The 25,755-nt window shown below is 45.3% G+C and overlaps 2 protein-coding genes and 1 long non-coding RNA gene across 4 annotated transcripts in view; 2 read left to right on the top strand and 1 right to left on the bottom strand.

Annotated features, from left to right (window-relative positions):
- The first annotated feature begins 178 nt into the window (after positions 1-178).
- On the top strand, positions 179-7,105 carry CCNDBP1 (cyclin D1 binding protein 1). Of its 2 annotated transcripts, XM_052782347.1 has the most exons (11): positions 179-312; positions 396-455; positions 1,053-1,132; positions 1,784-1,865; positions 2,300-2,396; positions 3,598-3,671; positions 3,978-4,054; positions 4,546-4,799; positions 5,200-5,260; positions 6,270-6,316; positions 6,701-7,105. In XM_052782347.1, the coding sequence occupies exons 1-11, from the start codon at positions 246-248 to the stop codon at positions 6,807-6,809; spliced, it is 1,008 nt and encodes a 335-aa protein (XP_052638307.1). In that variant the 5' UTR covers positions 179-245; the 3' UTR covers positions 6,810-7,105. The 2 variants fall into 2 exon arrangements, with proteins under 2 accessions (XP_052638307.1, XP_052638315.1); XM_052782355.1 differs by lacking the exon at positions 396-455 and having other exon boundaries at positions 203-312.
- Positions 7,106-7,585: 480 nt separating this feature from the next.
- On the bottom strand, positions 7,586-17,965 carry LOC128139625 (protein 4.2-like). Its single transcript, XM_052782298.1, has 13 exons — positions 17,736-17,965; positions 15,607-15,792; positions 14,681-14,911; positions 13,966-14,084; positions 13,116-13,238; positions 12,536-12,713; positions 12,015-12,153; positions 11,527-11,630; positions 10,966-11,208; positions 9,824-10,141; positions 9,353-9,513; positions 8,785-8,918; positions 7,586-7,852 (listed from the first exon to the last, which is right to left on the bottom strand). Exons 1-13 carry the CDS (start codon positions 17,743-17,745, stop codon positions 7,702-7,704), a joined length of 2,097 nt encoding a protein of 698 aa, XP_052638258.1. The 5' UTR covers positions 17,746-17,965; the 3' UTR covers positions 7,586-7,701.
- The window catches only part of LOC128139660 (uncharacterized), a 66,617-nt gene continuing 52,430 nt past the window's right edge, over positions 11,569-25,755 (top strand). The window contains exon 1 of the long non-coding RNA XR_008234459.1: positions 11,569-11,678. This is a non-coding gene — a long non-coding RNA (uncharacterized LOC128139660). The remainder of the gene's footprint in view (positions 11,679-25,755) is intronic.

The following is a 25,755-nucleotide window of genomic DNA, read 5'->3' as shown; positions in this document are numbered from 1 at the left end:
TTAATTAATACAGAGCATCGGTGCGTGCCCCCGGGAGGCCGCGCTCGCCGCCGCCCCTGTCGCTAATTAATTAATAAAGAGCATCGGTGCGCGTCCCCGGGCAGGCTCGTCTGCCGGCGCAGGGCGCGCTCGCCGGGCGGGGCGGGGCGGGGCGGTGTCGCGTCGTGCCTGCCGCTCCCCGGAAGCGGATGTGAGGCGCTGCCGCGCCTCAGGGGGCGGCAGGCGCGGGGGCAGCGCCCGCAGCCATGGAGGCGCGGGAGCCGCTGCGGGAGCTGCGCGGCGCGCTGCGTGCGGTGCTGGCACGGGTCCGAGGTGGGGGCCGGGGCCTGGGCGGGGGGGCCGCGGGCGGGCCGAGCCGACTGTCCGCTGGCTGGGGTCTCTCTCTGCCTTTACAGAGGGCGAACCGGGCGAGGGCCGCGAGCCGTTCGAGCTGCCGCGCTTCTGGGACGCGCTAGGTACGGGCGGCGGAGCGGGGCCGGCGGCGGGCCGCGGGCGGCCGCCGGGCCGGGTCTGTGCCGGGCCGCGGGGCGGGCCGGGGCGGAGGCTTCGGGCTGTGGCGTCGGCGGGCGGCCGTGGGGCCGGTGCACGGCGGGGCTCTGGCTTGCGAGCGAGGTCTCCGGCCCGGGCTTTCGCGCTTGCCCTCCGCTCCGGCGCGTTGGCGTCGGCAGAGCAGCGGCCGGCATCGAACGGTTGTCGCGGCTAGGCTGCTAAAGGCTTTGGTCTCTGTTGAAGGCTCACAGCGCTTCCTGGTGAAGGTGTCGTGGACCAGGACACAAAATGTGGTTGTGGATATCGCTACCAGCTGAGTAAAAAAAACTAGAAAAAAAGCAGACGTAGGACACGTGCGGCATGCATGGCACTAATATCCCCTGGAATTTTTCTTCTTCTGTAGTGGGATTTAGTTTATGCCTTTGTACTGCTGGGAAGGAAGAAATGGTAATCAAGCAGTAGGGCAAAGTAGCATCAGTGATGTTGCTCACCTGTCTGCTCTGTTCTTTTACCTTTTACCCAAATTCCTTTTTATTCTTTTGCTCCTGTTGAATCCTTTCTAGGTCAGACATTCAAAGTAACATCACAGGAAGCTACAAAGCTGAGTCTGGCATTCTCAGGGCCTCCACTGACTTCTGCAGAGGTGAGCGAAAGCCCCCACAGACTGTGAAATTGTAGTGTGTGTGATAAGTTTCAGGTGTCTCTTGGTTGATGTGGCTAAAACAAAGTAATTTGGTTCAGCGCAGACAAGGGATGTTGGTATGGGCTATGCATTGTGGAGTGTATTAATGCGATTCAAGAACTGCCCAGAGAACTAATAACTGTAAGTTAGGGAGACATACCAAATAGAAGTATTCTTACATTCTTTCCTTCAACCTCTATCAGCTGGTTGCTGATAGAGACAGGGTATTGGATAATACAGACCTTAGATCTAACAGAGAATATGCAATATTTTTGCTGTTAATTAAGACTAGTTTCACACCTGTGTTTAGAGGAGAAAAAAAAAAAAAAGACCTCAGTTCAGAATAACGATCTCAGCTACTTCTTCCTCTCTGATGTATGACCACCACACCAGGGTGTGTTTTGTTACCAAATCATAAGGTGGTTTATGATGTGTACACCTTGCTTACTGTGTCATCTTCTTGTGCTGTATTTTTTTCTCAAGCAAGATGGCCATTACTATGCTTCCCTTTTCTCAAAGCAATCTGAATGTAACTGATTGCTTGTGAGACTTTCTAAATGCAGTGCAGCCATGCACTACTCACGATTAATCTTTTTGCCTGTCCATTTTCAGGATTGCCGGAAGCTGAGTGAAGATGTCCAAAATGCCATTCTTGCAGTTGCCACAGTGTACTACTGGCTCCCCAAGGGCCAAGGTGAGATAGTGACAGCAGGGCAGTCAGCACTATATAAAGAAACCCAGTATTTCAGAGCCTAATATGAGATCTGGCATCTGTAGGAAAGCAAGTTACCATAAGCAGGCAGTCCCATTATCAGCTATTCTGTAGACTTGCGACATGCTTATGAGTGAACCACTTGTCTGCCTGCTCCTGCAGAATTCTGTCTGTGAAAGAGTGATAATTTAGGAAGTTGTATCCTTGATTGAGCATTCATGCTTATAAAGTGTTGAGATCCTTGTCCAAAGTCCTTTTGGAACTAGGAAAGATGTTTCTTCCTTCAAAATACCTGTAACCCCATTTATACAGTGTTTCTACTCAAATGGAGCAGTCTGTGTGTTCATCTTCGGCAGTTGCTTTCTGTCGGCGCTGACCTTGTAGCAACTTTCTTGCTCTTTCTCGATCTCAACCAGGTACTACTCTTCGGAAGATGGTGCGAGATGCTACCACAGAAGTAGTGGAAGGAATGATCCAACTCACAGAAACAATTCTCAGTGCTCCATTGGAGAGGTAGTAATTTTCCAGAAAAAAAAGGAAGAAAAGGTTATGGGTATACTTGTTAGGAAGCAGCAAGTGCAGACTGCTTCCTAAGGGAAGGGGGGAGGCAGAAGCAGAGCATTGTTATGAGGCAGGAAGAGGCAGTGGCCTCATCAGCAAAGGCCCTGTCCCCCAGCATCTGAGTGAGCAGAGCAGTGCTGGTGAGGGTAGTGAGGTTCAGTTGAGAGTTCAGATCATCAGACAAGCCCACAGTGATGAGGTCAAGCTGGAAAGTCAGGCCAGCAAGTTGGGATCAAGGTCAGGTCCAGAGAGAATAACCAGCATCAGACACTATCCAGTGATTGCTCAGCATGTCCATTACAATGAGTTGGGTCTGAGGTCAAGGCAGGAAGGTCAAATCAGTGGGTCAGAATCCAGGGGGTGTGAGACTGGGTGCAGACATAACTGCTGCACAGCTGTGACATAGCACAAGCAGGGCCCAGTGAAAGAACCTCAGGGTAAAAGCATCTCCTAGGGTAAAGAAGGGCTGGCCCTTGCTTCTAGCTTTCTTCACAGCACCTCCTATCAGCAAAGGAGCTGACCTTGTACTTAGCCAACTAAACTCTTCAACTGAGCCAGCTAAACTCCTAGGAGGGTGGAATACACTCAAGGCCCCGGCAGTACCCTCTTGTTCCAGTGACTTGAGGCAGGTACATTGCCTACATGGAGAATAGATTTTCGTCCTGTCTGTGGCAAGGAAAGATGCTGGGAGCAGGATTCCCGTGAAGGTGCTGGATAGCATTTGCGCTGTTTGGCAGTTATTGCTTTGGACTGAACTGTCATATGCAATGATGGCGCAACTTTATAAAGCTAGTTATTGGACCACTATGGACAGCTGCTTCTCTTGACGGATTACACACCACTGCCCTTTGGCAGAGGTCATTAATCGCTAATACAGACTTCTGATTTGCATAGATTCTGAAAGATAAATAATATGCCTAAGCACCTTGAGAGGCCTTTGCAAGAGGCTCCTGTTTCTTGTTCCAATGGATAATTAAACTCGGTAGGAGCCAGCACTTCCTGCTTTACACAGATACTGGTGATAAGCTGGTTGGTGACATCTTTCCAGCGGAGCTTCTACTAGTGTGCATTGTCCTTGGTGCAGAAAATAAAAACACAGTCTAGCAGAGTAGTGTTATTGAGTCAAACTTTGGGGGACTTTGTTTTGTTTCAGCTTGTCTCAAGATCAGCTTATATCAACTGGTGGTGTGTGGGAGGCATGTGAGCAAGTGTCCAACCTGCCACGAGGTGAGTGTTATATATGTAGAACAACAGAACTAGGACATGTTGTCTTGGAATATCAATAGCCCTTGCAAGGGGCATTCCAGCTAGTACAATGAAGGCTCACACATTCTGCAAAACCCAGCTGTTTTCGAAATGTATAAGCTTGGAAGCCAGGCCAGATTCTTTGCATGGCAACAGTGCACCTCTGAGCTCTGCAAAAAGTTTGATCCTATAATCTCGAGATCTAATGATCTCAAACCTAGATGACTGTTGTTGCAAGCTGATTTGAATCAGTGCAGTGCCATGGTTTTCATCCTTTTGCTTTTGCAGATAACCAGGCAGCAGTTGCATCAGCTCTGGCTGCATGTCTAGGTGTGGTCAAGGATGCTCTGGAGGAGATGGAACACGTAAGGAAGCCCCTAAGCCTTTGAGGAACCTGCAGTGAGGAACCTGCAGTGATGTATTGCAGTGATGGTTCAGCGATGGAACACAGGGATTGTTTTATATACAGGCTTTGATTTAGATTTGTTCTGATATGAGCTAGATTATTGTATTATGCCTGGATCTTAATGAGTTTTTAAACTCAAGCCTGGTTTACTTTATATAAGGTTTCCATAAAGCCATGTCCTGAATTGCAAGGGTGGGGGTGGTGTTTAGGTTGATGTAGGAATGGCACTATTTGCCAGGTTCTTGCTGTTTGCTCTGTTGAATTGGAGTGGGGGATTAGTTTTTCTTAATCCAGTCCTGCTAGGATTAACAGAATTTGGCAACTGAGATGCTGGTTGGAGAGAGATTCCTCCATAAATTGTATGATTTCTGGATTATGTTTTCCCTTTCCTCCTGGTTATTGCTGGAATTGATGTTAGGCTCTGGGTTTTTAGTGCATCTATGTTCTCAGGCTCTGGTGGAAGGGCAAGACCCCTACAGTGACATCATGGAAGATGAAGAGCTGGGCTTTCGGGGCAACAGAGATACGTATTGGTCAGAAGCTGACCGGAAGCTGCTTAGCTCCTGCATGGGATTAATGAAGGCTTCTAAAGCTTGCCTGAAGAAGGTCTTGGGTGTAGTGAAGGCTTATGGCAAAGTTGATTCTCCAGAGCAGATCGCTCAGCTGGATGATCTTGCAGACATTGCTAATGAGATCAGTCCAAGGTAAGCATGTTTCTCCCCGTGCCGCTTTTTGCTCCAGAGCAGCCCCTGTCTTTCTTGAGGTCTGGAGAATGGGTTAGGAAAACCTCTATGATATTGAAGCTGTGAGCAGGTGGTAGAAGCAGGTGTGATGGGAAGACTATTATGGCATAGGCTGTTGAGAGTTGTGCAAGTTAGGAGAGGAATATATGTTGCAGCTTGGGGTGGAGCTATGGCCATGTCTCACGGCACGCAGATGTCTGAGAAGGCAGTGAGAAGCATCCCATGGGTATGAGTGACATCGTCTCCTTGTCATGCACTGCTGTTCCTGACTTACGTTCAGCGTGGGTGTAGGCTTTGATCAGGATCCATGAGTTGTGCTATCAGGACCTTTCTTCCATTGCTCCCCTTTCTTCTATTCTAGTGTTGATGAGCTGGCACTGAGCATGTATCCACCTATGAACCAGTTGGCTGTGCGACTCAATGTAAGTATCTGTAGCCTGCATGGAGGTCTACTCATGTGGCTGTAGAGAAGGGGAAGAAGTCGAATTGGAGGGATTAGGTGACTGTTGAGGAGAGGTGAATGTTAGTGACTGTCTCAGAAACAAGTTCTTAGGGATGAAGAGTCCCCTTTGGTTCTTGCACACTTAGCTTCCTTCAGGTGGAAGTGCATTCCTCATCTTTACTTCTTCAGGGAAGAGAATGGCCACTTGAGCTTTGGCTCTGAACCATAATCCATAGACATGTCTAATGACAGTACCTCAGGAAAGTGAGGTCTAAGGCTGCCAATGTACTGCATGTCTACTTCCTTCCTTGGGTAATGTAGACTTGCTCAAATAAAATTACCTACGTTAAAAATACAAATTAAAAATTCTGACAGTGAGGGTGATTAAGCACTGAAACAAGCTGCTCAGAGAAGCAGTGGAATCTCCACCTTTGGCAGTACTCAAAACTTGACCGGGCAAGTCTCTGAGCAACCTGACTGAACTTTGAGGTGGGCCTTGCTTTGAGCAGGAGGTTGTACTACATGACTTCCAGGGGTCCCTTGCATCATAAATTAAGTATGTATCTTCTCATATCTGAGATTTTTTTATTCTTAATTCTGGTTTCATGCCTTTGGCCACTGGCTTGATTTTTGGGGGTAAAAAAGAAAGTATTGCTTAATATCAAATTGCATTATAGTCAGTTGTAACTTCAGGCTTTAATATCAGTTACCAATTTCTAATAGGTTTATCTTTTTAAAGGAAAAAGCATTTTAACATATGCTTTAAAAAACAGCCTGTCTTTATTTTCACCTGTCCCAGCCGGCAGTAGGTTGGGAGACACTCCCAGCATGGCAGTGATGGGTAGCTTCCTTCTGCATCAGGATCTGTGGCAGTTTTGCTCATTCTTGGCTCTGTTGGACATTCCTGTGCCCCCCTTTCTTTTCCAGTACTGCTGAGCCCCTTTTTCTCCATGTTTGGCTCACCTTATTTCCCTTTTGTTTCTTTCTAGGCTGCTAAGTTGGCCTCGGTATTAAAGAAACTCTTAGAGATTACAAAGTAAGTATGAGTTACAGTTTTATAGGTGGGTGTTCCCCGCTATAAAGGTTGATATCTTTCTGCCTCCTGTCAAAGATGACTCATTTCTAGACAGTAAATGCTGGCATTTTGGAGTAATTATGATGTTACCCAGTCACAAAGGGTTGGAGGTAAGAAAAGGATGGTAGGGATGAAAGTGGTTTGCACTGAAGGCACACACGTATATGTTAAGGTTTGGGACTAGTGACATGGATGTGGGTTCTTCCTTGCTCAAAGCACTCTGGGGCTATAGCAGTCCCGTTCTAATGCTGTGGAAATTCAGCACTTCACAATACCCATGTGTTTGGATGCATAGGTATAAGACACCCAGGAGGCTTTCCTAATGAATTTCCTCCACTTTTGCAGGACAAGCCATGTATGTCCACCATCAGAGGAAGGCTGGGTGCAGTTTCTAACTGGTGCAGTAGATCACAACATGAACAAAATCAAGAACTTCACACATGGTCAACTTTAGCTCTTCCATGTCTACATGTGTTGCTGCCACTGGCTCTGGCATATGCTTTTCCAGTGAATCTTGCTGTTCTCCAGCTACTGGGAGAATGATGAGAACAATATTTTTAGGAGAGAACTTTACTGCCACTTGGTAAATCTTTCCCAGGGAGTTGCTCTTTGCCATTGCAGAAGGTGTCATTTTGCTTGAATTCCTGGGATGGTGTGGTGCTGCATCTTAATGCTGTGAACGTGCCCCATTCTGCAGGCATTACAACTACTATGGGGTTCAAAGAACAATAAAATATTGCTAGATTTGCATGAGTGGTTTTATCTGTTTTCAGGTGGCAGAGAATATATCCAGAAGGAAATGGCCTTGCTTCTTTTGCAAGCAGCCCAATGAACCATTAAAAAATAGGCAGCACTGCTGCTATTTCCTTTCTAACTTTAGAAAAGAGTGAACTATCTTTCTCCTTTCTATTTCATCACAAAGCAGTAGAAAATATTATTTACTACTTTACCAATGTCAAGGATCTGTAAGGGGGGATAAGAGTATCCCTAGAGAAATGCTACATCTATCATAACTTTAAAGTTCTAGGATATCCTTTTTTTTTTTGCCACGGGTAGGGAAAAATGGCTAAGCAGGGGTGGGTTCAGCACATATGCATGGTGAGAAATGCAGCATCTGCTTGAGCGTTTAGCACATCTTTGTCACAGTAAGGTTCAACTTATAAAACTGGAGGGTGGGCATAGTGGCAGATGGGAGAGAGTTGAGTTTGTACAAATAATCAAAGTCAGACATGGTTTTAAATACAACTTTAATTAAACTGTTAACATCTATGCTTGCCTAAGATCAGGGCACAGATCATGACCACTCTTTTGTAAACAGGACTGCAGGACCTGTTCTAAGTTGGGCATCAGGCAGCTGCAACGTCGATAGTTTTGTAGCTCTTCAGGTTCTGGAGTTGAAGGCAGGTAAGATGTGCAGTGAGTCTTCTGGGCCCTGCTTGGGTGGGGGTGAATGGGATTTGCAGCTGTCGAATGCTTTTAGGTTGCACAGAGTCCAGCCTGAAAGGCAAGAAGGGATTATACAGGAAGCACATCTCTTTGTATTTCTGGTAGCCAGGGCCCTGGAGATGCATTTGTTAGACAGCGGTATGGTGCCAAAAAAAGGAAAGAAAAAAAAAAAAATCTATCTAAACTACCATGATGGAATTGTGATCTGACAGTAGTTTGGGAGGGATAGACGACAGGAGGGTTGTATTTCCCATGGAGGCATCTATGGTTACTTTGTCCTAATGCAGCTTCTCGAGAGAGATGTGCGAGCTTTTTCATGTGAAGGAGAGCATGCCTTTTTGTATGACTTGGCTAAGTCGGGTTTGCCTGCTGCTTCAGTAGAGAAGGGGAAGACACTGTTAAAATTGTACCCAGGGACCATCTTTATTGCTGACGGTGGGTAATGGGTGGACAGATGTCACAAATGGTATAGTTTTACCCTACTTACAGATGTTCAAGTGGCTAGCAAAAAAGCGATTGATTTCTCAACAACAGCAAATAATTTCTAAGTGTTATAGGTCATTTCAGTAACCTATAACTGTTGTCGTCTTTAATGTGTATTTCTGCCTAAGTCTTGTGGTACTTCTCGTTACCCTTTTTGTTGTCAGGGGGCTTTCCTTCTGCTGTCTAGGCCTTTGGGGTTGAAGTTTTCACAAATGTCGTATTGGCTTCAACTTACATATTACACATCTGTTGAAAGTTCTGTTATCTGGCTTTTCTCCTTTTCAGTGTGGAAATCTTACATATTATCTGTAAATTAAGGACAGGATGCCTGGGGGCTTTCATGCTGTAGCAGTCTCTTCCTGTCGTGTTGTTGCCTGCTTATTTTTGGGGACAGCCTTTCCTGTGCAAGATTTTCTTTAGCTTGTATTGTGTCTCTTTTTGCATTTACCATTTCCATTTACCATTACAATTTCCATTTAGATCAATCAGTTTGCACTTACCTGTACTCTCTTTGTTTGTAAATGAGCCCTCGCCCTGCCACCACTATCACACACTTCTCCAAGGGTTCAGTGAGAGGGTTCAGGAGGCTGATCTTTGCTATGCTTGGCTGATACTGTACCATGTTTTCTGGAAACTGTTGAAAGAAGGAAATGAGCTGAAACTGAGAGAAGGAGAGAGCTGCTTCTATGATTAAAGGGAGATAAATGACTTTTTGGTGCCAGAGGTCTCAGCCTGAACTGTCAGTTGCCAGAAGAGGCAAAGTCCAGCTTACTTTCTTCTCAACTACAGTCTTCTGCTGCAGTTTCCTTCTGCAGTCTCTGATTTCTAGACTGGTGAGTGAGTTAGGAGTCATTGGGATTTCCTTACGCTCACACATAGACATGGTAGGCATGGGAGTACTGTATACAGTGGTGTGGCACAGCTCACCTTTCCCAAACTGATGTCTCAGTACTTTGAAAGAAGACAGCATGAGGAGAGCCACCCAACCCAGCAGAATTTTTTTGCTGCTTATGACTATGAAAGCTGTTTTCTCACTACTGCAGTAACAGAGTGATAAACCGATCTAACCTCAATAGTGAGAGCAGGATCACAAATGCTGATCTCTTCCTGTGCAAAGTGTACGTAGAAGGAGTCCTCGACTCTCAGCATGGCAGTCAGCCTAAGCAGATGGTTCTCTCCCAACTCTTTTCTGTACTGTGAGTAAGGCACAGAGACCTGCAGGTTGTTAGCTGGAATAGAGAGTGGTGAAATACAGATGTCAATGCAGATGATAAGTACAGTCTGGTCGTAGCCTGCGTGGCACCTAGGGGTGTTTAGTGCCCAACATTGTACTAAAAGCTGCAGCATTTAAAAGCTTAAGTGATCCCAACTGGATTTGCAGATTCAAAATCTCTATGGCGATGTTGCCAGAGTGTTTTATTTCAATCACCTACAATGAACTATTCAGTCAACCTTTTGTAAACTTATGGTAAATGCATTTTTTCTGAAGAGAGATGACTAGATATACTTTTCTAGCCATGCACCCAGTACAGTCCTTACCTTCATTGCTTTTGAGGATAAAATGAAACTCTTCCTTCCAAAGTTGGGTAATGGGCATGCCATTATAATGCAGAGACTGGGCCCCAACTATCAGGTCAATAGCTTTTTCTCCACCACTGTGGTTAAACATTTCAATGGAAAGCGGAACATCTTGTCCCAGTAGCGGAGAACTCTGTGACTGGAGGTGGATGAAGAGGTTAGGCTCTTCGAGGGCAGTAGGAATGGAGCTAAAATGTGTTTCACTGCTGCTGCTGGTTGTCTCAAGTTTCTTTATCTTTCTGTAGGCTTTGTCAAGTACTTCTTTTCCCTGAAGAGAACCTGTCACAAAAGAAGGGAGCACATATTTTAGTATTCTTTCCTGTTTACTAGTGTGAAGCAGTAAATGCAGAAGGATGGCGTTGAATTATCCTGGCAGTACTGTAGATAACGGTTTCTAAAAGCATAGAGAGATATCCTGTTGTGCTTCTGGTTGGAGCGGTTCAAGAATTTCAGCTGACAGGATGTTCATTGGATGTACCTGAAAGATTTTACTTGGAAAGATACGTCATAGTTTTTAAAGCACCTTGGTGCTAACATCTGTCAGAGTAAAAGAGGCTGTAGCTAGGGCACAGTACTGTGTTCTCTTGTGGTGGACTGCAGCCAAGGAGACAACATGCCATAGGCTAAGATGAGATGGTAGGCTTGCGTCAGGGAAACAGCGCTCAGTAATAGGTTCTAAAGGGGGAGCTGCTTTTTGAGGGGGGGATTTAGACAATGTCTGGGAGCACAACAGTCCTTTTCAGAAAGCTGGAATCTGAAATACATCTATATATATATTACAAGGGTAATGGGAGGTGAATGTACCGAGTGTACAGGTAACAGAAATCAGGAAAGAAGGTTTTCCAGACAGGAAAGTGCGTGGTGCAGAAAGGCGTGGCCTTCTAGAGAGATGGTTAACGTAATTAAGCAGGATGAAATTTGGGGTATGACCTGTGCTTTGATTCTGTAGACAGCAAGACTAAGGTGTTCCTGTGCCATTCAGGAAGGGGAAGTAGTGAGAAGTGGATGACCCTAATGCTCTGGTATGGCTCTGTTCTCTAGTCCTTTAATCTTCACTTGTAACACTGGCAGGGAATGGGCTCAGCCATTTGCCTACCCCGTACCTTCAGGATACTTGTAGCTGTGTGTGATATCCTCACAGCGTTCACTGCCCACGCTCTTGGTGCTGATGTTGTTGCCAATGTACTTTGTGCTACCAAGAGCTGGCTTGAGGGTGTCATCTGCTTTTTGTATCCAGACCTGGCACTTGGCATTGAGGGCAGCAAAGAAGTAGCAGACATCATAATCAACTTCTGTGTCTCCTTTCTTGATGGCTTGAACAGGGGCTGGCCCACAGAAGGATGGACCTGAAGAGAAAATGAGGCCCAGTTAAGATTCAGATGTTTTACCAACCAGACCCATGCCTAGTTTAGACCTATATTGGGAGCAGTGAAGTGTCTAGGAGGACATTAGGGAGCAGTGCTGTGATAGAGCTCTTAGAACTACACAAGCTGCACAAACCAAACATGAATGATGATTTAGTGCTTAAAGTCAACGGGGTGAGTCCCTGTCCTTTTGCATCCTTCCATTGGAAGTTGGGGAAGGGAGGAGTATTGAACTGCTTTATTTGCTCCCTGCTCCTCTCCCCCCACCCCACCCCCCCAAGCCTGGCTTTGACACCTTACCTGTGCTTTTTTCCTGGCAGGTGGCATCCAGTGCCTGCCACCCGCTGTACTCTTGTAGCAAGTCCGCTCGTGCCATCCAGCATTCGTTCCAAACGTGGAAGGTCCTGCAAGAGACAGCATCACGTGCTTATACCAAGGGACTGAGCCCTGAGGTACAGTAAAGTTTTAGCCAAACCATAGCCAATTAATGCTCCTTTGAAAGAGCTCAGCGCATGCTGAGGAGAGCAGAGACCATGGTTTTTGACACAAGTGGAGTTTCTCCAGCAGGACCAGACTATCATTCTTCTTTTGCGGGTGCTAGTAATAGGGCACTCTTCGGTTTGGGTTGCAGCAGTTTCTCAAGAACAGGTCATGTAGACAGGATCTCAGCTGAGCTGTCTCCTATCCATCCCCCTGCAGCTGTTTACTTCTTTCTTTTCCCCCTCTATAATTTCCTAGATCCAGGTATTGTCTCAAATTCTTGCTTGGGCCCTGCCATGTTTTCTTACCAGACACGGGCACTCTTGTCTTGTGTAAGCAGTGTCCCATCTTCGTCATAATACTCATCCACACTCAGGCTGCTGTTAGTGTTGTGAGCCCACGTAAAGCCTGTGACCACCCTGGTAGGAATTCCCAGACACCTCAGAACTGTGTGGAAGAAAGAGCTGTGAATCAGTTGTGCATCCTCCCCTAAGGGTGCCTCTGCTGATGGATGTAGAGCCTTTTTTGGTGCTAGGCCTATTAGGAATGGCACCAGGCCTGCTGTTTGGACTTTGCAAGAGGCGTTGCCCCCTCAGGAAATAAGCTATCATAGATGCATTCTGTGAGTGGTGTGCACTGATACTCTGTTATCTCAAAGCTAGCGATGCTGAATGTTGATGAGGAAACTCCGAGGATCTGCCTCTCACCTAAAGATTAGAGGTTATGTTGCTGGGATCTGTGTTAATCCAGGAATTGAGGCATATGCTAGAGGTTCTGCAGAACAAATAAGGCTTTGCTCAACACAAAAGTCTTTGAACCACCGCTGTACCTGAACACATGACTGCAGCAAACACCCAGCACTGCCCGTAGCGGACAGGCTTGTATTGCGATGCAACCCACTGCTGGAGGATGGGTCTGCTTCCCAGCCACTTGGAAGGTGGTGTCCCATTATAGTATTGCCCAGTCCCACATTCTGTCAGGATTCCTCTAAACTCATCACAGTTCAGCTGCAGGGAAGGAGGAGAGAAGGATGGATTAAGGAATTGCCTCTCTTTGGTAGGTACACCTCATCCTGTTTGATGAAGCTACTCCCAAGGCAGATGAAACCAAAAGGATTTTTTGTGCAAAGCATGAAGGTCATGGCTGAGCAGAACAGGTGCAACAGTCTCCCCTGAGATTTATTCAGTAAGTGTACTGTCATTGCTAAGAAACTCCTTCAGCACTACTTGTCTGCAGCAGGAATATCAGGAAGGGATGGAGATGGGCAGGAGGTGTTGTTTTGAACAGCCCTGGGCAGGCTTCCTCTTTGGTCAGTGGGTTGCCGTAAACTGGGATTGAGAAGATGCTAGTCTTTGCTCTGCATTCAGGTCTCCTCTGCTAGGGTCAGGGCTACTGTCTGCTTTCCTTACCATGGCAGCAACTGTGCGGCAGATGTAAATAGGGTTCTTGCGCTGGGTGTGATCCTTGTCTCGTTGATGGCGTTCACCTACATCTAGCAGCGTGAAGCAGATGTCAACAATATCCTCCTCAAACTAAAATAAGAACACATCATTTCAGGAAATGCAGCCTGAACATTTGTTTTCTGGAGTCCCTGCAAGGTTTTGTAACTGTGCAGATTATTTCTCCCTTTCTGCTGATAGTCTTGTATAAGTGAGCTGTGGAGAATAACTCCAGATAGAAATTTGGAGGGGGAGCACAACGTACTAAAGGCAGACCTACAGCTTTATTGAAGCAAGGTGGGAAATGTATTAGCGTGATACTGCATCCCTTGATTGAGGGAAACTGTTGCTTTTCTGGAGCACCCTCTGGGTTGGCACAGAGGTACTTCTGTGATCTGGTGGCACTAAAGTGGAGTAAAATCCCGTTCTAATCACTGGCTGTGTCAGATGGCCTTGGGCAAATTGGAAGATCTACTTGTCCTCACTTTACCTGTAAAATAGAGACAGTGTAACTAAGCTCTGTTAAATGCTTTTATATCTGCTGATGAAAGGAAGGCACACAAGGCCCAGATATAGATCAATGCATTTCGTCATAGAGGGCAGCCTGAGAAGGTAGCTAAAATTACATATACTGGGTTATGGGACTTCATACACAGGTCCCTGTTCTCCTGCAGAGGCTTAGACAAAGACAGTGAGTGCAGAGAGCAGGTTCTTTCATCAAAGCCACAGCATGGAAATGGGTAGCATCCTGTACACACAGGAGATACGCACCCTTTCTCTGCTGGTGGCTGTAAAAGAGCAGACATATTGGACCTCTTACCTGACTGAAGTCCCAGGGTTGTGCTAGGACTGCATTTTCAGTCCCCAAGTAGATGACACCCTCTTGGTTTAAAATGTACTCCTGCCGCTGTGCCTCATTAGCCAAGAACACCTCATCATCTAGATTAGAGGAAGAAAGCATCAGGAAGAAAGCATTCCTGGTCTCAGATGCACTTGCATCTCTCTTAACATCAGCAGACTTCACTGCACTCCAGGGACTTCAGCAGTCCCTGGCATTCTGCCCTGGAAAAATACCAATGATTCTGAATCAGACAGGAAAGAAGAATTTCATTGTCATCTCTGTTTCCTTGTTCAAAAAGTTCCTCCAGACCTAGGCTATTGTACTAGCTACCTCTTTTACTCTGCTGGCTGTTGACTTCTCTATTCCTAAGACAGATAGAGTGGCCTTAATCAGACCAATTAGAATCTTGACTCACCTTAAAATCTTAATTATAGGAAACACTTTATCAAACATTTTTTCCCTTAGCAGGAGGACAGGAATACTCCAGGAATGGGGCAGAAGTGCTGAGGCAGGCAGCTTTGAGCTTTTATTAGCCCCTACCTCCTTCCTAAGGTGCTGTGAGGAGCAGGGCAGGAGTGGCAGGGAGCACTAGGTGAGTCAGCCTCCACTTCCATGAAGGCAGAGTGCCAGAGCTCAAAAGCTGTTTTCGTGAAGTGACTGATCCCAGCCTGCCTTTCTGTTTCTGACCACATACCTTGGCACCAGGGATTAAAGAGAAGGGTGAAGTTGCCCAGGTGACAGTCAGACTTGGACGCATGTAAAAGCAAAGCGTACTGGCCAATGGGAGCATTGGCAGGCGTGTTCACAGAGATCGTCCAGAAGCATGGGTCCCGTTCTTCCAGTGCTGCACTCCACTGCTTCTGGTCTCCCAGGCTGGAGATGGGAAACTCAGTCTGGGTTCCATCTGCTTTGGAAGGATGTGATCCTGCAGCCAAAGAGATCTGGTTGTGTCTATTCTAGACATGCAGCCTCACCCCATGCAGATTGCAGGGACCTTGTCTATATTTGGAGCCATAGCTCTCCTTTCTTGGGAGAGAGTCTTTAACCCTTTACCAGCTTAATGCATACAGAATCTTCCTAAGGTTTGTACTGCACTCTGGCCTTCATGTTTGAAAGTGGGATGTGTATTTCATAGATTTGTAGAAACCAGGTACAGCCAGAATGGTGCAGACCTCCTGCTCCTGGAATTCAGTATCTTATAACAAAAGTCACAGGCAAATGCTCAGATTATGGTAAAACAAGCTGGGGCTGAATGCTGCTGCCCTTCTCAGGGGTCTCACTAGAAAACACTCTGTAACAGAAAACATCTGTAACAGGCTAGCTAAGTTTGAACATTCCTAAACCAAAAGCCAGGAGAGAGGAGAGATCCCATGAGTACTTTCAAACCATAGAGTAGTGAACCTGCATTGGTTATTGTCCTGCAGTGTCTCTTCTGGAAAGAAATCTAGTTTTGACCATGCAGTCCCAGCAGCGGGAGACTCTGCCTTAGAAAAACAGTTCACTGGCCTCACTTCTAAATGTGGGCACCTCTGTCCAGCTCTGGACGTGGCTTTTGCCACCAGTTCTGTTCTTCAGGTGGCTGGAGTACCAGAGCTGTGATAGGTATGGTAATGATGTTACCTGTCTGTACTATGAGGAGGGTCCTCTTCAGCTGCTGCAGGTAGTTGCGTATTGGAGCTGAGAAGCTCACAGTGATGGTGAATGGCTGCCCGCGCCTCACCATAAGCCTTTCAGTGCTGATTTCTTCTGTGTGGTGGTTATTGTTGTTCATTGTGATCTTGAAATCACATTTTTTGATGCTCAGACCTGTAGTGTGAGAAGATACAGAATGAGTTTGGGGCTGTGAGCGGCCTGCAGTCTGGCCCTGGGCCACATCCTGAGAGGCATAAACAGCTGTTCATGTGCTTTTCCACTCAGACAGTGCCCCCCTGCCTTTGAGACTTTCTGCCCAGTAAGGACCCCTGTAAGGGCCTTCACACTGAGCTTGGTTGTTCATGTGTCGAGTGGCTAATGACCTGCCTTTGCTTATACCTTAGCATCATTAAGTGAACCAAGTGATTATGTAAAAGCTCCTTCCTGCCCAGGAGAGGACATGGAACAGACCTGAGCCTTCAAATGATAAATTATGTGGTTAGTACTGAGCATGCACTGTGACTACATTTGGAGTCTTACTCTGTGTACTCAAGGGCACCCATGGCACTCAGAGCAGCATCTCTCCGCATGGATACATGGTTGAAATTGTGCACAGAAGACAAGCTGTTTTACCCCACTTGCGATGTGGGTGCAAGCTCTTCCAGCAGTTACTGCACTATCTATGTCTGATATGCACCAAAGACCAGCAACTGGTGCAGACTTTGCTGCCGGTTCAAATGCAATGTGGCTGTATAGTCCTGGAACTGTGCTGGATCACAGTAAATCAAACACCAGTTGTTCCTTCTTTGCAGCACATTAGTTGGCACTCTCACACCCAGAGCTGCAGGAGACAGAAGAGCTCTTCCTCCTCCCTCCTATACATGCATCATACTCATCATACATGCTTCTGTCCAGCACCAGAAGAGAGAAGAAAATTGTCACAATGTCAAGCACCCAATTTGGTGCTCAATGGCTGTAGTGTGATATACTTGTACTTTTCTTCTGGTTTTGGTGGTGTTCTTAATCTTTCCAGACTTCTTGCTGAGAAGCAGATAACACCCTAGTTTTTCTCAGCCTTGGGATCATCCTGACCTCACTTATCTCTTCAGCTCCCAACTCATCACTAAGATCCTTCAACCTGTAGGTTGTAACTGCTGCCCCTTGTATGACACATCCTGTCACCTACCTCCCCTTGCTGACCCAGGGTCCTCCCTTTGTTCCAGCTAAAAAAAAAAAAAAAAAAAATCCACAGAGCATTCGCCTGCTATCTAAAGCCATTGTTCCTGTGCTAAAGCCACATCTACTACTCTTTGCAGTTTTCATTGGTCTGCTCTCTCCTTATGTCTAACTTGCCTTGTCCTCTGCATTGATACCTTCTCCCATTGCTGTTGTCCCTTCTGTGTTTGTTGTGGGAGTCCCACTGGATTGTGTTCTTTGTTTCTTTTTTGCTATATGAATTCTGTCATGCATTGTTTTCAGTGAATGATTCTGGTCTGGCTTTCAAATCCCTTTATGGCTGTTCCCAGTTCATAGCCCTGTACCAGTTTAAGCTTTACAGAGCCAGCTCTGACCCTGTATGTTTTCTTCTCTGTGATGATGATGTCTGTTCTGGCTGTCTTGTAGACTGGTGACTCATATGCAGTCTGGCTCCCTCTCCTTCCTGTGACTTTTCTTGGATCTTATTGTCACTTCCTTCAAGGTTACTTGGAACCTGGACCCTCTCCTCGCTCAAGTGGCTAAAACACTTAGGCATCTCTCTGCTTCAGTTTTGTAGTCTGGCTTACCTTCACCCACCTCCTGGCCCCCATCCCCTATGTTAAGGATAATTCTCTTGCCTTTGCTTCCAAACTCTCACATGTCTGCCTTGGCTGCCTCTTACTGCTTCTCTCAAATTCGTATTAGGCATTGATACCATCTTTTGTTTGCTGTCCCTTTTCTTGCAGTCCTCCGTGCAAATTGAACTCCCTCAGCCTTAAGAGCACTTTCTTGGCTCCTGCCTTGTAAGAAGCTCACCTTTTCTACAACCCTCACGAGCACTGTCTTGGAGCAGGGACAGTTGTTTTTCCTGACAGACAATTGCCAAATGCTTGGGACTAACCAAAGTGATTTTTGCTTACCTTGGCCCATGTCTAGTTCCCTGTAGCGTGAAGGTCTTCACCTCCTGCTTGCTCTGGTAGGCGATGGCTCCTTCCTTCAACTTTCTTTAAAAATTATCCACTTGCAAAGTTGTTTGCTCAATTTCTTTATACAGGGTGGGACATGGTGTTGCCACCTCTCCTTCAGCTTATCTTGCTGGCCTGCTGTGCAGAAGTTGAGGACTCTTATCTCTCAGACCATGCAAAGCAGACCCACAGAAAGGGGCGACTTTTCCTACCTACAAATGAGGTTAAATTCCACAGTGGGATGTGAAGGCTTTAAAGACAGCTGGTGACAATTTCTTCAAAGAGCTGTGCACTGGGGACCCCAGAGTAGGAAATGCAAATCTTAACTTGGCTCTAAACAATAATGCGCAGGATGCACTTCAAATATAAGTGTTGAAGAGCTGCTCTCCAGCATTGACCCTAAGCTACTTAAACCCTAAACCCTTCAAGGAGTTTAAAAAAAAAAAAAAGTCAATACATCCATTGCCCTTGAGCCTAATTCAAAAAAGTGAAACCACTTCAAAATGAGGAAACTTGTTAAAAGCAACAACTAAAAAAAAGTAAAATTTCTGTAGCATATTGCAGACTATTTAAAAATATCACACTGGAGACTTGGACTAAATACATTCTTAAAGTTGCTGTAATATACAAGGAAGGTCACTGCATTGATAAATAATTGGTCAAAAGATGGGAAATAAGACAGCAGAAATAAAGAGTTTTCACTGTGGAGTGAGTCACCAGTAGTTTTGCAGAAATCTATGGTCTTCCACAAATTCATGAAAAATTTGAGAAGCTGATAAAAAGACATGAGGTGGCAAAGCTTGCTCAGTTATTCTGACTAGTAAAGATGAGGGAGGCAGCTTTGGAAAAGTTGTAGAGGAATCTGAAGATATTGAATGACTAGGCCGTAAAATAGCAAGTAGAGATCAGTGTAGGCACATGTACAATAGGAAAAAGGGACCCATATCTTACATAAGCACTGATGTATTCAGAGGTAGCTGCAGCCGTTCTAGAATGAGATTTAGACTTATACTAGATAGCTGCTGCACAACATGGTCCAGTGAGCTCAGTGTTTTTCTTAGTATTTGCATATTAAACTTTACAATTGCTTGCTTATATGCATCATTTAAGCTAAACACAAACTCTCTTAGTTTTAGTCATTTAAAGCATAGCCTTAATTGTATAGATTCACCAGAATCGCAGATGGTTGAGGTTGGAAGGGACCTCTGGAGGTCATCTTGACCAACCCCCACTGCTCAAGCAGGGCCACCTAGAGCTGATTGCCTAGGACCATGTCCAGACGGCTTTTGAATATCTGCAAGGATGGAGACTCCGCAGTTTCTCTGGGCAAGCTGTGCCAGTGCTCAGTCACCCTCACTGTGAAAAAGTGTCTCCTGGTGTTCAGAGGGAACCTCCTGTGTTTCAGTTTGTGCCCATTGCCTCCGGTCCTGTCACTGGGCACCACTGAAAAGAGCCTGGCTTTGTCCTCTTTTCACCCTCCCTTCAGGTATTTGTATACGTTGACAAGTTCCCGCCCTAAGCCTTCTCCTCTCCAGGCTGAACAGTCTCAGCTCTGCCAGCCTTTCTTCATATGTGAGGTTCTCCAGTCCCTTCATAATATTTGTGGCCCTTTGCTGGGCTCCCTCCAGTACGTCCATGTCTCTCTTGTACTGATGAGCCCAGCGCTGGGCACAGCACTCCAGGTGTGTCCTCCCCAGTGCCGAATAAAGGGGAAGGATCACCTCCCTCGACCTGCTGGCAATACTTTACCTTATGCATCCCAGGAAATCATTACCCTTCTTTGTGGCAAGGGCCCGTTGCTACCTTATGTAAGCTTTGACTGCTTTCACTTTTATTAGGAAGCATGGACGTTATCAGATTTGCAGAAATTGGGAAACACTAAATATAAGCACACTGGGGAGATCTTCCAGAAAATTCTGTGAGTTTATTGTCAACATACATTTTTCAATATCAATTATGTGTGATTTTAGTATGTGTCTTGAACTTGTTTTTTTTATAAAGAGCTAAACACAGTATGTAATGAGTGATTCATGCTCTTTAAGTGTATGCAAATTGTAAGCCAATTGATAGTGCTCAAACCTCTGACTTTCTTTGCATGATCAGTGTTTTTAAAAGCACCTTTGCAGTATACGTGTTTATGAATATCTAAATCGGAGAGTGGTTTAGATACAAGCAGGTATTTATCCCATCACCACTGCCTTGTAATGACTGTGTATACACATAGTACCATCTCTTGGTCAAATTGGCAATTGCAAGTAGTATTTGCTATGGAGGATGCACTTTGTAGTGAACAGAGAACTACTTATTGTCCCTTTGTCTCTTTTCTTACAACGAAATGGGCTAAAAAGGCCCATTGAAGAGGTTAGCACACAGAAGAGACTTCTGCATGCCGCACTCAAGTGCTTGTTCAGGCATTCCACCTGGTGAAAATTTGCAATCCTAAATTAGCTGAGGTTTTCTATCCAAGATCTGAGACAAAGACACAGGAATTGGCCACTACAGAGGTCAAAACATTCAGCAGAAGTGCTGAGATTTTCCTACTTGTGAATCACCTTTCTTTCTGTCTGGAATATGGGGTTCTCCTATGTTGGTTTTCTGTCAGTTGTTTCATCTTTTAGTTCAAATGCCATTCATGTCCGATTCAGCACTTGTGTTTGGTAAAGGCAAAACCAAAATACTGTCTGCATTACTGATGGTACTAAAATGGTGCAGCCATTTCTATATGTTGCAGTTGTAACTGCACTGTCAAAAAGTTGGGTTTGGATTGGTGCACTATTTTGCTGTACACAACCAGCAATTTGCATGTCTATGCAGGCACTCTGAACTTAGAGACATGTTGATAGGTATTTCTAAAGTGTACATACAAGTATTTGTGTTCCTTATATTTTTGTGGTTAAAAGGTGGTTACACTAACACTTTGGAGTAGTATTTCTTCTGTGCGCTCGGCATAACTGTATTTGGAGTTGTGCACAAAGGTTCTCCTCTGTTACTGATTGCCTAGCTTCAGTACAACATTGTCTGTTGATAGCGGTATGTTCTGTGTCAGGAAGTGGGCAAATGGACAGTCCTTCAGGTACAATGACAGTTAACTATACCATATGGGTCCTCCAAAGGTGTTGCCCTAAGATCCTCCAGCAAAGAAGATCAGACACTTCAGAAAAATATTATTTTTTTTTTAGTCTGAACTGTAAAGGGCAAATTTAGTAACCTTTTGACTTACATTGTCTTGCAGATTTGTTTTAAGGCTGTGTCGTGGTTTCAGCCCAGCTGGTAACAAAGCACCACGCAGCCGCTCGCTCACTCTGCTCCCCGCCCCCCCCCGACCCCGGTGGGATGAGGAGAAATATAAAGGCAGGCTCGTGGGTCGAGATAAGGACTGGGAGGGATCGCTCCCCACTTACGGTCACGGGCAAAAGACAGGCTCAACTTGGGGAAGAAACAAAATCAATTTAATTTGCTACCAATCAAATCAAAACAAGGATAATGGGGAGTAAAACCCAACCTGAGAACACCTTCCCCCCAGCCCTCCTGCCTTCCCGCCTCAGCCCCCCTCCTGGTTCTCTCCCCCTCCTCCTGCCGGCGGCGCAGGTGAACAGGGGCCGGGGCCGGGGTCAGTTCCTCACACCTTGTCTCTGCAGCTCCTTCCTCCTCAGGGGGAGGACTCCGCACTCGGCCCCTGCTCCACCATGGGGTGACTCCCGCAGGAGACAGTCCTTCACGAACGTCTCCAGCGTGAGTCCTTTCCACGGGCTGCAGTTCCTCACAAAATTCCCTGGCGTGGGTCCTTTCCACGGGCCGATCTTCAGTCGCACACTGCTCCAGTGCAGGCTTTCTCATGGAGTCACGGCCATCTTGGGGGGCCTCCGCCCCCCTGCTCCCCTCCATGGGCTGGGGGGGACAGCCTGCCGCCTCACCACGGGCTGTGGGGGCATCAACCTCCTCGGGCACCCCTCCTCCCCTCCTTCTTCACTGACCTCAGTATCTGCAGAGCTGTTCCTCTCACATTGCAATCCCCCCACTCACTACCGGTTCCCCTTCTGAAATCTGTTCTCCCAGAGGCGCTACCGCTGTTACTGATGGGCTTGGCCTGGGCCAGAGGCAGGTCCGGCTCCGAGCCAGGGAAGCTTCCAGCAGCTTCTGGCAGGAGCTGGCCCTGCAGCCCCTCCCCTGCTACCAAAAAAAACCCCGCACCACACAAACCCATAACAGGGTGGTTCTTTCATATGCTTTCCACATAGCTATTACTTACATGTTTCTGGCTCCAAAAAGAGAAAGTCTTTTTAACAGGACCAGCTTATCTTTGCTGGAGCTCCAGGAGCATCCACCTCTTCCTGTAAGTCCTTCTCATTGATCTCTCCAGTCACAAAGTCAGCTTGATACCAGGTTTATTTTTCAGGCTTCCTTTTATTCAAGAAGTCGAAGTGTGTGAGCTCAAGCTGTCCTTTATTATAATATGTATTCCAGTCCATTGTCCTGTACAGTTGCTAGCTGTGAACGTAATTTGCTCATGCATTTAACGCACATTAATCATGCTTCTGATATGTACCGTTGTTTATAAAACTACAGTTGTAATAGACCAGCATTCTGCTTATGCTGATTTCAACCTCTGAACTTGAGGCTGCAATATCGTTAACATCAGTGTTAGCGTGTGTAACCTCATGTGCACAAGATCCATGAAATCAACCAAGTGAATTCCCTTCTTCATTGTAAGGATTTGGTAAGAATGAACATTCACTCGCTCATAATTAACCACATCCAAACCTATACTTGTCTCTAAAATGCATAAGCATGTACAGCTTGCTAGACTGGATCAGAATGGAGGTTTATCCAGTTTAATGTGCTCTCTGACAGTACACAATGCCAGATGCCTCAGAAGAATGCGCATGAGCTTCACCCCAGCAAGTGAGGCATCATCTCATAGTTGATGATTTTCAAGACTGAGTCTGTCATGATAGGCAAGATTTAATATCACTCTGAGAGTTCTTGTTAATGATGAATGTTCTTTGTAGTAGTCCCCTCCTGTCTCCTTTGCAGTCTAACATAACTTGTGGGAATCGTAGAAACACAAGGTGCTGGTATCTCAGTTGAGCTGTCTGTTTATGCTGAGGTCTCCTTCTGCACTTGATATGGCTGATGTAACGCTCCGCGTGATGGCTGACTAAAAATTGCTTTCCTGTTGTGCTTTTACCAAGCTGAATTTCACTGATTCTTACCATCTACTTTGCCTTGTTTGGGACCCTCTGAACCTCCTGATAGTTTTTTAGTCCTCAGTAATTTAAATGGCTTTAAGTCATGAGCAGATTTTGTACCCTTTTTGCACTCACTTCTTGCACTGCTGCTTCTGAAAAACTTCATCCAGGTCTAGGCAAGTGTTGTCACTGTTCTGTGTCCACCATGTCCCTGACATGCTCATAGAAATCTAAAGGAAAAGTGATCCATAGGATCCTTGAAAGTATCCATCCTGTCTGGATATTACAGATTCTTCTTGTTTTACAGGTCCAAACATAAATCCATAAAAATTGTATCATCTTTATTACCTATAAAAATAGAAGCTTAAAATGTTATGTGAGCATCTTTAATAACTGGGTCTGTTTCTGAATATAGTGATCAAAAATTACATGCATCTAAGTTTCCCCGTTATTGTGTCTATGTTACATGGCACATCTGTGAATTAGATGTGAATTTTCCTTTTTGGTGAGATTTCTTGTTTCTTTAGAGCGGCAAGAAATGATTACACTGTGCCTTTTGTCTTTTATAGTGAGCAGTACCCTCCAGATTCAGTACAGAAGAGTGATAGATACCAAGTGGTAAAGTAATGCAGCTTTGGTGACAGAACCAAGTGATTTGAAACTACCAACTGGCTCTTTGGTTGTGTTTTGTTTTGTGTTTTTATTTTAATCTGTAAAAAGGTAGAAATTTAATTGACTGCCTGAATCAAGGCTCTAGAAACTTAGATCAGGAGAACAGAATGGTGGGGAGAAACATTCACCATCCTGGAGATTGATTTTAATGTCTTTCAAGACCAATTCATAGTATGAATGTGTCATACCAGCTAGTGCTCGCTTGATTTTTTTGAGTGATCAGAATGGAATGAGGGCTGGGTCAGCCTCTTGGGCATGCTCAGATTTAAACTGCATATTTATAAAGAAAAATACTGATAATTAGCCATATTTTACTCCACCAACTCCCACTGACTTCTGACTAAGGGCTGTGTAAAGATTGTAGGTTTGGCAAAAGCTATTTAAATCCTTCCTTGGGCACTTACACATTTTTCTCTGTAATAATCATTAGTTTAATTGAAGAGTTGTCATACGTCTAATGCAGGAAGAATGTGTGTTTCTTGCACATGGCACTGTACATGGCCAGATCTGCATTTTAACACTAAAACTGAACCAGGTGTGGTTGCTGAGTGCAGTTAATAATGCTGACACACTGAAAACCCAGCAGCCCCAAGTGTTGCAAAGCTTGGAACTTGGCACAAGCTTTAGGGCTGATTTTCCTTTGAACAGCAGGCTTCCTTTACAAATAGTTAATTAGGATGAGGTCATTCCAAGCTCGTGTGACAAACACTGTCTGAAATAATTTCCTGGATTGTATTTAAGAAGAAATACTGAAGGAATTTGAATGGATTGGCTGTACTGTGCGTTAAATGTAATGACAGTCTGCATTCTTGCAAGATTTAATGAGATTTTGTGAAATACCATCAAGACCTTTTCTGGGGCTGGTGGAGGATTGTATACGCTGACTTTTCAAGATCCTGCAAGACTTAGTGGATAGGTGCAAAGCTACCTATTCCCCTCTCCTTTGCCTGGAGAAATATGAATTTGTCTGTGTGCGTCTGCGTCTTTGTGTGTTGTGTCCCTGTCCATCTGTCCCCTTTTCACTCTTCATTCCAGTCTCTCTGGGCTGACTAGTTTTGACAAGCTTCCGCATCCCTTGTAAGTATATGTGTGGGTGGCAAAATATTGTAATTGATGTAATAAAATGTTTTGAAGATTTTGCTGGCTTTAAATCAAAGAAATTTAAATGAGACCTCTTTAATCTGGGTCACAGAGTCAGTTTGTGTTTGTGAAACGCTCTTTCTGGGGTAAGCTGGGACTGCGTTGCTGGACAGTACTAGGTGCTGTCAGGAGGAAAAGGTCAAATTGTCTCTTAGGAACATTCAGATCTTTGCTATTTTGGCTTGTTAATTCTGCAAGGAATAAATGGATACAGTGATGGCATTTAGCTGTGGGTGACATAATGCCTTCCTCATGGAGGATGATGATGTACTTTAAGCAGCTTTGTGGAGTGAGGATGAGTGACTGTTATTGTGAATTTTCATACGTCCTTCCGCTTATATTGTCCTGAGCCTTTTCTTCCCATCCTGTGCTTTCTTAGCACTTCTGGAAGTATTGCAAAGTATCTGCCTTTGCAAACAGACAGATCAGTCTTTTTTTCCCTGTCTGCTTTATGATACCTGCATGAAAGGAAACAGATGGAACTTCCTCTGACATGAGTTAAGAGAGTAGATACAATGGTTTTGTAAGATACAGATGAAGGGCTGGGTGAAGTGTGCGACAGCAGGCGTGAGCAGCTTGAAGGTAGTGCCAGTACAAAACAAAAATACATGTCATAAGCTGCTTTTTTTCAAGTGATCTCGTAGACAAGTTTGGCCAATTCTCCCAGTAGTACAGTGAGAAGTTTCTGACCTGGAGCAAAGTAAAAACCTTTCCCCCAGCCCCCACTGCAATTTTATCAAAATGCATAATGCCAAAATAATTAGGACCAATGCATTGACTGATTGCCTGTGTTGGTTAGGGTTTCTGATCACTACTAGTGCCTATTAGACCTAGAATAGATTCAGACTAGTAGGGGATGAGATTACAAAGCCAGAGAGTATTGTAAAGTGGGTCCCCACACACATTAATTTTCTCTTTGGGAAATTGTTCATGTTTATGCTTAGCAAAGCCTTTATAAATGCTCTAAGGCAATT

Source organism: Harpia harpyja, chromosome 1, assembly GCF_026419915.1.
Source record: "Harpia harpyja isolate bHarHar1 chromosome 1, bHarHar1 primary haplotype, whole genome shotgun sequence".
NCBI lineage: Eukaryota > Metazoa > Chordata > Aves > Accipitriformes > Accipitridae > Harpia > Harpia harpyja.
Note: the sequence above shows the minus strand (reverse complement) of the source record. Positions and strands in the feature narration are given on the sequence as shown.

Coding starts and splice junctions, on each gene's coding strand:
- CCNDBP1 (XM_052782347.1), top strand. CDS start 246: ATGGAGGCGCGGGAGCCGCTGCGGGAGCTGCGCGGCGCGCTGCGTGCG. Junction 456..1,052: donor GCGCTTCTGGGACGCGCTAG/GTACGGGCGGCG, acceptor AATCCTTTCTAG/GTCAGACATTCAAAGTAACA. Junction 3,672..3,977: donor AGTGTCCAACCTGCCACGAG/GTGAGTGTTATA, acceptor TTGCTTTTGCAG/ATAACCAGGCAGCAGTTGCA.
- LOC128139625 (XM_052782298.1), bottom strand. Junction 14,912..15,606: donor CCTCCTCATAGTACAGACAG/GTAACATCATTA, acceptor CTTTGGCTGCAG/GATCACATCCTTCCAAAGCA. Junction 11,631..12,014: donor GACAAGAGTGCCCGTGTCTG/GTAAGAAAACAT, acceptor TGTCTCTTGCAG/GACCTTCCACGTTTGGAACG.